Source organism: Cololabis saira, chromosome 19, assembly GCF_033807715.1.
Source record: "Cololabis saira isolate AMF1-May2022 chromosome 19, fColSai1.1, whole genome shotgun sequence".
NCBI lineage: Eukaryota > Metazoa > Chordata > Actinopteri > Beloniformes > Belonidae > Cololabis > Cololabis saira.
Window position 1 is genome coordinate 25,970,583 of NC_084605.1, and position 12,033 is coordinate 25,982,615.

General features: G+C 40.4%; 2 protein-coding genes across 2 annotated transcripts; both read right to left on the minus strand.

Moving 5' to 3' along the window:
- Nucleotides 1-2,139: 2,139 nt before the first annotated feature.
- LOC133419033 (hemoglobin subunit beta-1-like) lies at nucleotides 2,140-3,004 on the minus strand. The gene is made up of 3 exons (XM_061708024.1): nucleotides 2,849-3,004; nucleotides 2,553-2,775; nucleotides 2,140-2,348 (listed from the first exon to the last, which is right to left on the minus strand). Exons 1-3 carry the CDS (start codon nucleotides 2,938-2,940, stop codon nucleotides 2,220-2,222), a joined length of 444 nt encoding a protein of 147 aa, XP_061564008.1. The 5' UTR covers nucleotides 2,941-3,004; the 3' UTR covers nucleotides 2,140-2,219.
- A 2,904-nt stretch (nucleotides 3,005-5,908) lies between these two features.
- LOC133419026 (hemoglobin subunit beta-1-like) lies at nucleotides 5,909-6,716 on the minus strand. The gene is made up of 3 exons (XM_061708014.1): nucleotides 6,560-6,716; nucleotides 6,264-6,486; nucleotides 5,909-6,118 (listed from the first exon to the last, which is right to left on the minus strand). The coding sequence occupies exons 1-3, from the start codon at nucleotides 6,649-6,651 to the stop codon at nucleotides 5,990-5,992; spliced, it is 444 nt and encodes a 147-aa protein (XP_061563998.1). The 5' UTR covers nucleotides 6,652-6,716; the 3' UTR covers nucleotides 5,909-5,989.
- Between the last annotated feature and the right edge of the window lie 5,317 nt (nucleotides 6,717-12,033).

Consider the following 12,033-nt stretch of genomic DNA (forward strand, 5'->3'; position numbering starts at 1 on the left):
ATATATATATATATATATATATATATAGTGCTATAGTGCTATATATATATATGTATAATATAATATAATATAATAATAATAATAATAATAATAATAATAATAATAATAATAATAATAATAATAATAATAATAATAATAATAATAATAATTGTTGTATGTTTTATATATATATATATATATATATATATATATATATATATATATATATATATATATATATATATATATATATATATATATATATATATATAATAATTGCTGTAATAATAATAATTATTGTTGTATTTTTTTAATATATATATATGTATATATATAAATATTATTTATATATATATACAATTATTATTATTATTATTATTATTATTATTATTATTATTATTATTATTATTATTATTATTATTATTATTATTATTATTATTATTATTATTATCATACGTGTGACATGATCCTTCCACGCGCTACGTCCGGCCAGGGAAGTCCCGCCCTGTTGGGTGAAAACAGGGCCTCAAGCAGGAAGGAGGCTTTAGCTCAGTGCAGGCCCTCCTGTGGTTGGCAGAGGGGGACGAATGACCAGGACTCACACTCAAGGAACACTGGCTAATAAAATAAATAAATAAAAAATAAAAAAATGACAAAGTTTGCCACATAGGCGTCAATGTTTTCTCTTTTTCTTGTTTTCTTCTCATGTCCCTTGTTTTAAAGTGAAGGCTATGCCACACAGACAGACAGACAGACAGACAGACAGACAGACAGACAGACAGACAGACAGACAGACAGACAGACAGACAGACAGACAGACAGACAGACAGACAGACAGACAGATATTTTTTATTACCAAAGGGCCGCTGTCCCTGGTGCTGAATTTAGCTAGGATTAATATTAAATGACGGTTGAGCTGTCCTTGGTGCTGAAACCCTTATTTTGTAAAGATTACCGAATAATCAAGGCAAGTTTATTTGTTTAGCACATTTCAGCAACAAGGCAGTCCAATGTGATTTACATCAATAAAGCTCATAAAAAATGTATTTTCAAAAGACTCTTAAAAATGACAGTAGCTAGCTGGCCTGATTTTGGGGGGCAGGTTGTTCGACAGCTTTAGTGCCCGGACAGAAAAAGCTATTTAAATTTATTTTTTTTAATTGTTTTTAAAAAAGATAGAAAAAATATGAATTTGGAAGTATTTGTGAGGCTGGTGGGGGGTTGTTATGGTAGACTGTAGCTCATGGGTTCTGTGTATTTTTTTTAATCCATTCATATTTTTTTTTAATAAGACTGCACCAACAAATTCAGAGGGGTTTATATTTTACTTTGTCTCTTCATTGAAGTTTGAGATTGAATTAGTTTGACACATTCCATATGTCATGGTTAATACAAAGAGATATGCAAAGTTAGAAAAATGTAAAAGTGACGAAAACAGTTAAAACCCCCTCTACCTATTAGTATCCATGAACATATAAATGCATCCTCACATAAACACGGGCCTCTACATATATACGCATCAGTCTAAGAAAAAGCACGAACTGAAACTGGACTCTACATCGAAACTGAATAAAGTCTGTCATTTTTATACACTGAAATATCAATGTAAGATTACAAATGAAAAATAAATACAGAAATACATCCTAAGTGTAAGATGAATTATCCAAATACTATTGATGTAAATTCATATGCATTTTTATAATTTTGCATTTGCAGGTTAAGTTTCAATATATTTTAAGTGTCTTTCCATCAAGTCGGTGTTGCTTTACAGTCAGTCATTGGAGCGCGCCAGGAATTAGGTCTGTACATTTTCAGTTGTCAATCACGAATATTATTCACTCCAGAAATGAAACAACTTTTTAATCTCAATAAAACAGCGTTTAGGTTCAAACTACTATGATGATGCTCCAGCAGCGCTAAAGTATGTGGGTTGTCATGTCTTTTTCTTCGCCTCTCACTGCGTCACCCGTCAGCTGTTCTAACTTGGCTCTGAATCTCACTCTAAGCTCTTATCTGTCTTTGAGCTGCATGTCCAGATAGTCGAGGTGTTTTCAAGAATGAACCGCAGGAAAAAACAAGATCTCAAGAATAAAATCCACTTGGTCAGCTGAAACCAGTGTGTATGTCATCAACAAACAAAGAAAACAGGGTCAACAACCAAACTTAGTGGGCCTTTATTACTTTACAGAAGAGACACATAAGTGACTTTAGTCTCCTCTCCAGGCGTGCAGGCTGCTGGTTTAGTGGTACTGTCTTCCCAGAGCGAACACCACCACGGCCAGGAACTTCTGGAAGGTAGCCTGGATTTCTGGTGTGAAGGCAGAGCCCATTTTGGCGGCGATGACAATGGTCAAGCAGTCAGCCAAGAGCTAAATGGAGAGAGAGGAACCGTTAGATGTCTTCATGATTTATGTCATTTAAATACAGGTAGGGAGTCCATTTGACATTTTTATAGACGTTTCAAAAGTCTTCATTTGCTGTTTTTTCTCATGAATCTGAATATTTGCGTTCAAATGATAATGATCTTAAATTTGTCTGATTTGGATGTTTTTGACTTGATGGTGAGAATGTACCTTGAAGTTGTCGGGGTCGACGTGCAGCTTCTCGGAGTGCAGCACGCTCAGCTCGGCGTAGGTGGCCTTGATGTCGTCCATGTTCTTCACGGCGCGGTCCAGACCGTGCAGCACTTTGGTGCCATGGGCGGCGATGTTCGGGTTGCTCTTAATGGCCTCGGCGTTGTAGAGGTTACCGAAGCTGCCGAAATACCTCTGAGTCCAGGGGTAAACGATCAGACACCTGGAAGGAAAGACAGACGGTGAGCTGACAGACAGACACCAGAGGAGAGGATGGAGGAGTCTCCGTTACGCACCTGCAGAGAGCCTTGGGTCCTACATCGTCATAGTCCAGGCTGGAGAAGATGCTGGTGATGATGCTGCGCTCCTGATCAGTCCACTCAACCATGGCTGCTGTTCGTTATGTTTCTTTTAGTTCAGGCTCGAAAGAAAAGGCTGAATAGTGCTTCTCTAGACCTCTGTCTTTTTAAATGTGTCAAAGCGCTCCACGCCCTGAAGAAGAAAGTAGTTGATAGGCTGGAGATGACACACTTGAGATAAAGTGCAGACATTTCCAGAAGCGTCGAGAATATTCTAGTTTATTAGTGACTTCTGAGTTTTCACAGCGATGCCGAAATCAGAACTAATTTTGCATATTGAATTCATTTTAATAACCGGTTCCTGCATGACATGTTCATATTGGAAAAGAAATATGGATGTTGCAACGCCAATAGATTTTTTCCAAGTACTGTATATTAAATTGTATATATACATATGTATATATATATATATATATATATATATATATATATATATATGTGTGTGCGTGTGTGCGTGCGTGCGTGCGTGCGTGTATATGTGTGTATATATATATACATGTATATTCAGGTTGTTTTCTTGTGTGAAGTGAATCCTCCACCGTACAATTAATTGCAATTCATCAGACAGATACCATTTCAAATTATGTGTTTAATTTTTGTTTGTTTGTTTGTGTGTACTGTTTAAAAAAATACAACAATAAGAATTATTATTATTACAATTATTACATTATTATTATTATTATTATTATTATTATTATTATTATTATTATTATTATTATTATTATTATTATTATTATTATTATTATTATTATTATTATTATTATTGTTATTATTATTATTATTATTATTATACAACATATGGAATTCACAAGATCATGAATTGCTGTCGTGCGTGTGACATGATCCTTCCACGCGCTACGTCCGGCCAGGGAAGTCCCGCCCTGTTGGGTGAAAACAGGGCCTCAAGCAGGAAGGAGGCTTTAGCTCAGTGCAGGCCCTCCTGGGGTTGGCAGAGGGGGACGAATGCCCAGGACTAAGGAATACTGGCTAATAAAATAAATAAATAAAAAATAAAAAAATAACAAAGTTTGCCACATAGGCGTTAAAGGTATTGTGACGTGATTTTTAACATGCTTTTAACACTATTAAAAGTCTTGGCCAATATCCCTCAAATGTGTCTAAAAAGGTGTAACAAGAAAAACTTCACTGCAGTACTCCATGCCTGGCTTTTTTTATGACGGTGTTTTTTGCGCTGTGAAAAACGCGTCCTTTATCCCCTTTCCTGTCAATCATAGCCCCGCTCCTCCTCCCACCCCCCATCCTCCACTCCTCCTCTCCCCCAAACTCCCCGCACACAGCAGACAGTGGATCAATGGTATGTGATTTTGTCTTGCACACCGTCCACGGGCTGAGCCTCGATCAGAAGGACTCAGGCCCCCGACGACACCGGGCAAGCGGTCTTATACGCCACATTTCCCACGCCCGCCGCTCGGACGGGGATTCGGCGCTGAGCTCTTCCCTCTTCGCTCGCCGCTACTGAGGGAATCCTTGTTAGTTTCTTTTCCTCCGCTTAGTAATATGCTTAAATTCAGCGGGTTGTCTCGTCTGATCTGAGGTCGTAGGCGAAAAAAAAAGGAGAGCGCGGGTGGAGAGGAGAGACTTAGACGTCCCTCTCCCTCCAGCCCGCGGCTCAGTGTTCGGGTGATTTGTCTTGTGGGCGGAGAGAGGATAGGTGATGGGCAGGGAGCTGGGTGGAGGGGGCGATGATTTAGCGGACCTATAGTATACGTCCGCCACCCAACCAGATGCGCCGTTTTTGCATAATTATGCGGAAACTCCCAGAAAGCACAAATTACACTGAATGTTAAAAGTTCGTTTTTTTGGGGTGTAATTGATGTCAAGACACCCAACAAAACACAAAAAATCAAGAAAAATTTGTTTTTCATGTCAAAATCCCTTTAATGTTTCCTCTTTTTCTTGTTTTCTTCTCATTTCCCTTGTTTTAAAGTGAAGGCTATGCCAGACAGACAGACGGACAGAAATATTTTTTATTGCCAAAGGGCCGCTGTCCCTGGTGCTGAATTTAGCTAGGATTAATATTAAATGACGGTTGAGCTGTCCTTGGTGCTGAAACCCTTATTTTGTAATGATTACCGAATAATCAAGGCAAGTTTATTTGTTTAGCACATTTCAGCAACAAGGCAGTCAAATGTGATTTACATCAATAAAGCTCATAAAAAATGTATTTTCAAAAGACTCTTAAAAAATGACAGTAAGCTAACTGGCCTGATTTTGGGGGGCAGGTTGTTCGACAGCTTTAGTGCCCGGACAGAAAAAGCTATTTAAATAGTTTTTTTCAATTGTTTTTTAAAAAGATAGGAAAATATTAATGTGTAAAGTATTTGTGAGGCTGGTGGGGGGTTGTGATGGTAGACTGTAGCCCATGGGTTCTGTGTATTTTTTTTAATCCATTCATTTTTTTTTAATAAGACTGCACCAACAAATTCAGAGAGGTTTATATTTCACTTTGTCTCTTCATTGAAGTTTGAGATTGAATTGGTTTGACGCAGTCATGGTTAATACAAAGAGATATGCAAAGTTAGAACATTTTTAAAGTGATGAAAACAGTTAAAACCCCACCTATTAGTATCCATGACCATATAAATGCATCCTCGCATAAACACGGGCCTCTACATAAATACGCATCAGTCTAAGAAAAAGCACGAACTGAAACTGGACTCTACATCAAAACTGAATAAAGTCTGTCATTTGTACACAGAAAATGAAGATGCTCCGGCAGCGTTAGAAATTACAGTATGGTGGGTTGTCGTGTCTGTCTTTTTCTTTGCCTCTCACTGCTTCACCCGTCAGCTGTTCTAACTTGGCTCTGAATCTCACTCTAAGCTCTTATCTGTCTTTGAGCTGCATGTCCAGATCGAGGTGTTTTCAAGAATGACCCAGGAAAAAACAAGAGCTCAAGAATAAAATCCACTTGATCAGCTGAAACAAGTGTGTATGTCATCAACAAACAAAGAAAACAGGGACAATAACAGAACTTTTTTTTGTGCGCCTTTATTACTTTACAGAGGAGACACATAAGTGACTTTAGTCTCCTCTCCAGGTGCGCAGGCTGCTGGTTTAGTGGTACTGTCTTCCCAGAGCGAACACCACCGCGGCCAGGAACTTCTGGAAGGTAGCCTGGATTTCTGGTGTGAAGCCAGAGCCCATTTTGGCGGCGATGACAATGGTCAAGCAGTCAGCCAAGAGCTAAATAGAGGGAAAGAAACCGTTAGATGCCTTTCATGTATGATTCATGTCCATTATGCACAGGTAGGGAGTTTATTTGACATTATTTAGACGTTTCAAAAGTCTGGTCGATTTGGATGTTCTTGACTTGATGGTGAGAATGTACCTTGAAGTTGTCGGGGTCGACGTGCAGCTTCTCGGAGTGCAGCACGCTCAGCTCGGCGTAGGTGGCCTTGATGTCGTCCATGTTCTTCACGGCGCGGTCCAGACCGTGCAGCACTTTGGTGCCATGGGCGGCGATCTTGGGGTTGGTCTTAATGGCCTCGGCGTTGTAGAGGTTACCGAAGCTGCCGAAATACCTCTGAGTCCAGGGGTAAACGATCAGACACCTGGAGGGAAAGACAGACGGTGAGCTGACAGACAGACACCAGAGGAGAGGATGGAGGAGTCTCCGTTACGCACCTGCAGAGAGCCTTGGGTCCTACATCGTCATAGTCCAGGCTGGAGAAGATGCCGGTGATGATCTTGCGCTCTTGGTCAGTCCACTCAACCATGGCTGCTCTTGGTTTTGTTTATTTTGGTTCAGGCTTGAAAGAAAAGGCTGAATAGTGCTTCTCTAGACCTCTGTCTTTTTAAATGTGTCAAAGCGCTCCACGCCCTGTAGAAGAAAGTAGTTGATAGGCTGGAGATGATGCACTTGAGATAAAGTGCAGACATTTCCAGAAGCGTCGAGAATATTCTAGTTTATTAGTGACTTCCGAGTTTTCACAGCGATGCCGAAATCAGAACTAATTTTGCACATGTATACATTATACAATGTGACCTCCCTCAGAGCTGATCTCATATTGAATTTTTTTAACAACCGGTTCCTGCATGACATGTTCATATTGGAAAAGAAATATGGATGTTGCAACGCCAATACATTTTTTCAAAGTACTGTATATTAAATTGTGTATATAGGCTATATATATATATATATATATATATATATATATATATATATATATATATATATATATATATATATATATATATATATATATATATATAGGCTATATATATATATATATATAGGGCAGGGAAGTCCCGCCCTTTTGGGTGAAAACAGGGCCTCAAGCAGGAAGGAGGCTTTAGCTCAGTGCAGGCCCTCCTGGGGTTGGCAGAGGGGGACGAATGCCCAGGACTCACACTTAGGAAGGAACACTGGCTAATGAAATAAATAAATAAAAAATAAAACAATAACAAAGTTTGCCACATAGGCGTCAATGTTTTCTCTTTTTCTTGTTTTCTTCTCATTTCCCTTGTTTTAAAGTGAAGGCTATGCCACACAGACAGACAGACAGACAGACAGACAGACAGACAGACAGACAGACAGACAGACAGACAGACAGACAGACAGACAGACAGACAGACAGACAGACAGACAGACAGACAGACAGACAGACAGACAGACAGAAATATTTTTTATTGCCAAAGGGCCGCTGTCCCTGGTGCTGAATTTAGCTAGGATTAATATTAAATGACTGTTGAGCTGTCCTTGGTGCTGAAACCCTTATTTTGTAAAGATTACCGAATAATCAAGGCAAGTTTATTTGTTTAGCACATTTCAGCAACAAGGCAGTCCAATGTGCTTTACATCAATAAAGCTCATAAAAAATGTATTTTCAAAAGACTCTTAAAAAATGACAGTAGCTAGCTGGCCTGATTTTGGGGGGCAGGTTGTTCGACAGCTTTAGTGCCCGGACAGAAAAAACTATTTAAATAGTTTTTTAATTGTTTTTTAAAAGGATAGAAAAAAATATGAATTTGGAAAGTATTTGTGAGGCTGGTGGGGGGTTGTGATGGTAGACTGTAGCTCATGGGTTCTGTGTATTTTTTTTAATCCATTCATTTTTTTTTTAATAAGACTGCACCAACAAATTCAGAGGGGTTTATATTTTACTTTGTCTCTTCATTGAAGTTTGAGATTTAATTGGTTTGACACATTCATGGTTAATACAAAGATATATGCAAAGTTAGAAAAATTTAAAAGTGATGAAAACAGTTAAAACCCCCTCTACTTATTAGTATCCATGACCATATAAATGCATCCTCACATAAACACGGGCCTCTACATAAATACGCATCAGTCTAAGAAAAAGTATGAACTGAAACTGGACTCTACATCGAAACTGAATAAAGTCTGTCATTTTTATACACTGAAAAATCAATGTAAGACTACAAATGAAAAATAAATACAGAAATAAATCCTATAATAACAACTATAAAATTTAGCTTGAAAACTTTACTGGGATTTTAAAAGAAACATTTTAAAAGTGTAATATTAATTATCCCAATACTATTGATTTTTTTTTTTTATTTAACCTTTATTTAACCAGGCAAGCAGATTAAGAACAAATTTCTTATTTACAAATGCAGCCTAGGGGGGTAAGGGGAGGGAGCTAAGATGAAAAAACAAGGTTATATAAATACACAAAAAGACATTAAAACATAATACAAAAGATAAAACAAATAATCAAGTAAAACAGTCAGTATGCCTGAAGGAGGACTAAAGACAAGTGCAGGAGTCGGTTGTACTTAATAGAAGATGTAGTTTGAAGGTGGAGATGGAAGTGAGAACAGAAAGTTTAAGGGTTTTTTGTAGGGTGTTCCAGTCATAGGCTGCAGCGAACCGGAAGGCATTGCGCCCAAAGGTGGTGCGGACTTTGGGAATGGAGAGATTGATGAAGGCACTGGACCTTAGAGTGCGGGCAGGTTGTGAGAGGTGCAGAAGAGAGGAGAGGTAGGGAGGAGTAATGCCGAGGATAGATTTAAAGATGAGCAGAAACCAGTGATGGAGCCGTCTGGTGTGAAGGGAGGTCCAGTCTACCAGGTTATAGAGGTCGCAGTGGTGAGTGGTGAAAGGAGCCCCAGTTGCAAAACGGATGGCGGAATGATGGAGTGGGTCCAGTTTACTCAGAGTAGAGTGAGGTGCGATTCTGTAAATGGTGTCACCGTAATCGAAAATGGGCAGAATGGTCATTTTGACAAGTGAGTGTTTGGCTGCACGGGTGAAGGAGGTCTTGTTCCGGTAAAGAAAGCTCAGACGAGCTTTGACTTTGGACTGTAGGTGTTTGATGTGGGTGGAGAAAGAGAGGGACGAGTCCAACCAGAGGCCAAGGTATTTGTAGGTGGATACGAACTCTAGTTCAGAGCCGTCAGCGCAGAACAATTTAGGAACAGTGGTGGGAGTGTGTTTCCGGACAAAGACAATGCATTTTGTTTTTTTGGTGTTGAGGCGGAGCTGGAGACTGTGGAAGTGCTGTTCAACGGAAGTGAGGCTGTGTTGTAGTGTGGCTGCAGCGGACTGGAGGGACGGGCCCTCAGAGTAAAGGATGGTGTCATCGGCATATAGATGGATTCTTGAGTTGCCGGCAAACCTGGTTATGTCATTGATGTAGATGGAGAATAGTGTTGGGCCTAAAATGGAACCCTGAGGAACCCCTTTGGTGATGGTGAGAGGGGCTGATATGAAATTTTCGGATTTGACTTGCTGGACTCTGTGGTGTAGATAGCTGGAGAACCAGTTACAGGAGTGGGGTGAAAGACCAATGTTGGAGAGCCTCTGCAGGAGTATGGGGTGGGTGACGGAGTCAAAGGCCTTGGAGAGATCAATGAAGGCAGCGATGCAGGTCTGCTTGGAGTCCAGAGAGGAGACAATGTCATCCAGGACCTTCAGTGTAGCAGTGGTGCATCCATGACCTGGCCTAAATCCAGACTGTGAGGAGGACAAGATGTTGTTGGAGGTTAGGAAGTCGCTGAGTTGTTTGTGAACCAGTTTCTCGAAGACCTTGGCCAGGCACGGCAGGATGGAGATAGGCCTATAGCAGTTGGGGTCAGAGCTGGAGCCCCCTTTGAAGAGGGGGAAAACGAGAGCAGATTTCCAATCTATGGGAAAGGTGGACTGATCCAGAGACATGTTGAAGAGCCGTGTGATGGGAACCGTAATGGCAGGAGCAGCTGCTTTTAAGAATCTGGGGTCGAGCCCATCAGAACCAGCTGACTTATTGGAGTCTAGCTTGGAGAGATTCTCTAAGACTTCAGAAGTCAAGATGGGTCTGAAGGAGAAAGTGCCAGAGCTGGTGGATGTGGGTGAGGGTAGAGGAGGAGGAGAGTGAGCAGCAGTGGAGGGTTTAGTAGATAAAACATGAGCTGAATTAACAAAGTGCTGATTGAAGAGGGAAGCCATAAGAGACTTGTCAGTAACAACAGTGTTGTCAAAGGTCAAAGCATTAGGAAGGTGGGGAGAAGTGAGCTTATTTTCCATGGATTTAACCGTTTTCCAAAACTTCTTGGCATCAGAGCCACAGGATGCAAATTTATCTATGAAATGAGTGACTTTGGCTTTTCTGACGGCCTGAGTGCATTTATTTCTGCATTGCCGAAAGGCGAGCCAATCGGCTGGAGACTGGGAAGAGCGGGCATTTCGCCATAAAGTGTTCTTCTGGCGGATTAAGGCAGCAAGATCACGGGAAAACCAGGGGCTGAAACGATTCTTAATCCGTAATTTTATAAGAGGGGCGTGTTTATTAACAATCTGACTGAATGTTGATTTGAAAGAGGACCAGGCCATCTCAACAGTAGGGAGAGAATTCATTTTATCCCAGCTCACTGCAGCAGAGTCATGGAGAAAGGCTTCTGGGTCGAAGTTCTTCAGGGAACGTTTGGATACGATCACCGGTGGGCGTTTGACTGAGGAACTGGAGCGTGTGCAGGCAATAGCACAGTGGTCACTCAGGTCTTGACTGAAGACACCAGATTTATAATTAGAGGGGGTGTTCGTGAGGATAACATCAATCAGCGTAGCAGATGAGGGAGATTTTAGATTGAATCTGGTGGGCTCAGAAATAATTTGGTAGAGGTTTAGGGCGTCAAACTGCTGAACGACCAGATCTGGGGGGTTTGTCATGTCCCAGTTCAGGTCCCCTAGTAAAATGAACTCAGAAGAGATGTGAGGGGCCAAAAGTTCACTAAGAACAGTTAGAGAACAAAGTGGGGCAGAGGGTGGTCTGTAGCAGACAGCAACTGAGAGAGAGAAGTTATTGCACAATTTGATCTTCAATACTAACAGTTCAAGTAGCTTAGGAACAGATTTTGACAGAGAAACAGTGCATTGCAGATGATCTTTAACATAGAGAGCGACCCCACCTCCTTTAGTAGCTCGGTCCTGGCGAAAAATAATATAACCTGGTATTAAAATGTCAGAATTAGCGATGTTTTTCTTAAGCCAAGACTCAGAGATAGCAAGAACATCAGGTGTAACCGTGTGAACCCAGGTTTTCAACAGATCGAGTTTGGGTAGCAGGCTGCGAATGTTAATATGCATGAAGCCCATACATGTGCGATCACAGAAATCATTAAAGGTCAGGATAGGGACAGCATGCATAGTACTAACTGGGCCCGGGTTGGGGTGTATATTCCCTGAGATAAATAACATGAGAATGATTATGATGCGCCTAAGAACAGAGCGAGAGCATGTTTTTCGCAGAGTGATGTTTTGTTCCAAAGAGGAATTGACATGTTGTGGGAGGCAGGAGGCAGAGAGAGTAAATTGATGCAGTAGTATGAAAGAGTACAGTGGAGAGCATGACACAGTCAGACTAGGAAGTCCAGTATTTAAAGAGATCCAGAATGTGGAAGCGTCTCTAGGCAACGGCCTGAAGTCCAGCGTGCCACCACCATAGATGTAATATTGATATTGATATTGATGTAAATTCATATGCATAATTTTGCATTTGCAGGTTAAGTTTCAATATATTTTAAGTGTCTTTCCAGCAAGTCGGTGTTGCTTTACAGTCAGTTATCGGAGCGCGCCAGGAATTAGGTCTGTATATTTTCAGTTGTCAATCACGAATATTATTCACTCCAGAAATGAAACAACTTTTTCATCTCAATAA

Bases quoted from the DNA above. Each gene is read 5' to 3' on its own strand.
- LOC133419033 (XM_061708024.1), bottom strand. From the start codon at position 2,940: ATGGTTGAGTGGACTGATCAGGAGCGCAGCATCATCACCAGCATCTTC. The intron at 2,776-2,848 runs GTGCGTAACGGA...CTTTCCTTCCAG, and splicing joins GGACCCAAGGCTCTCTGCAG to GTGTCTGATCGTTTACCCCT. The intron at 2,349-2,552 runs GTACATTCTCAC...CTCTCCATTTAG, and splicing joins TCGACCCCGACAACTTCAAG to CTCTTGGCTGACTGCTTGAC.
- LOC133419026 (XM_061708014.1), bottom strand. From the start codon at position 6,651: ATGGTTGAGTGGACTGACCAAGAGCGCAAGATCATCACCGGCATCTTC. The intron at 6,487-6,559 runs GTGCGTAACGGA...CTTTCCCTCCAG, and splicing joins GGACCCAAGGCTCTCTGCAG to GTGTCTGATCGTTTACCCCT. The intron at 6,119-6,263 runs GTACATTCTCAC...CCCTCTATTTAG, and splicing joins TCGACCCCGACAACTTCAAG to CTCTTGGCTGACTGCTTGAC.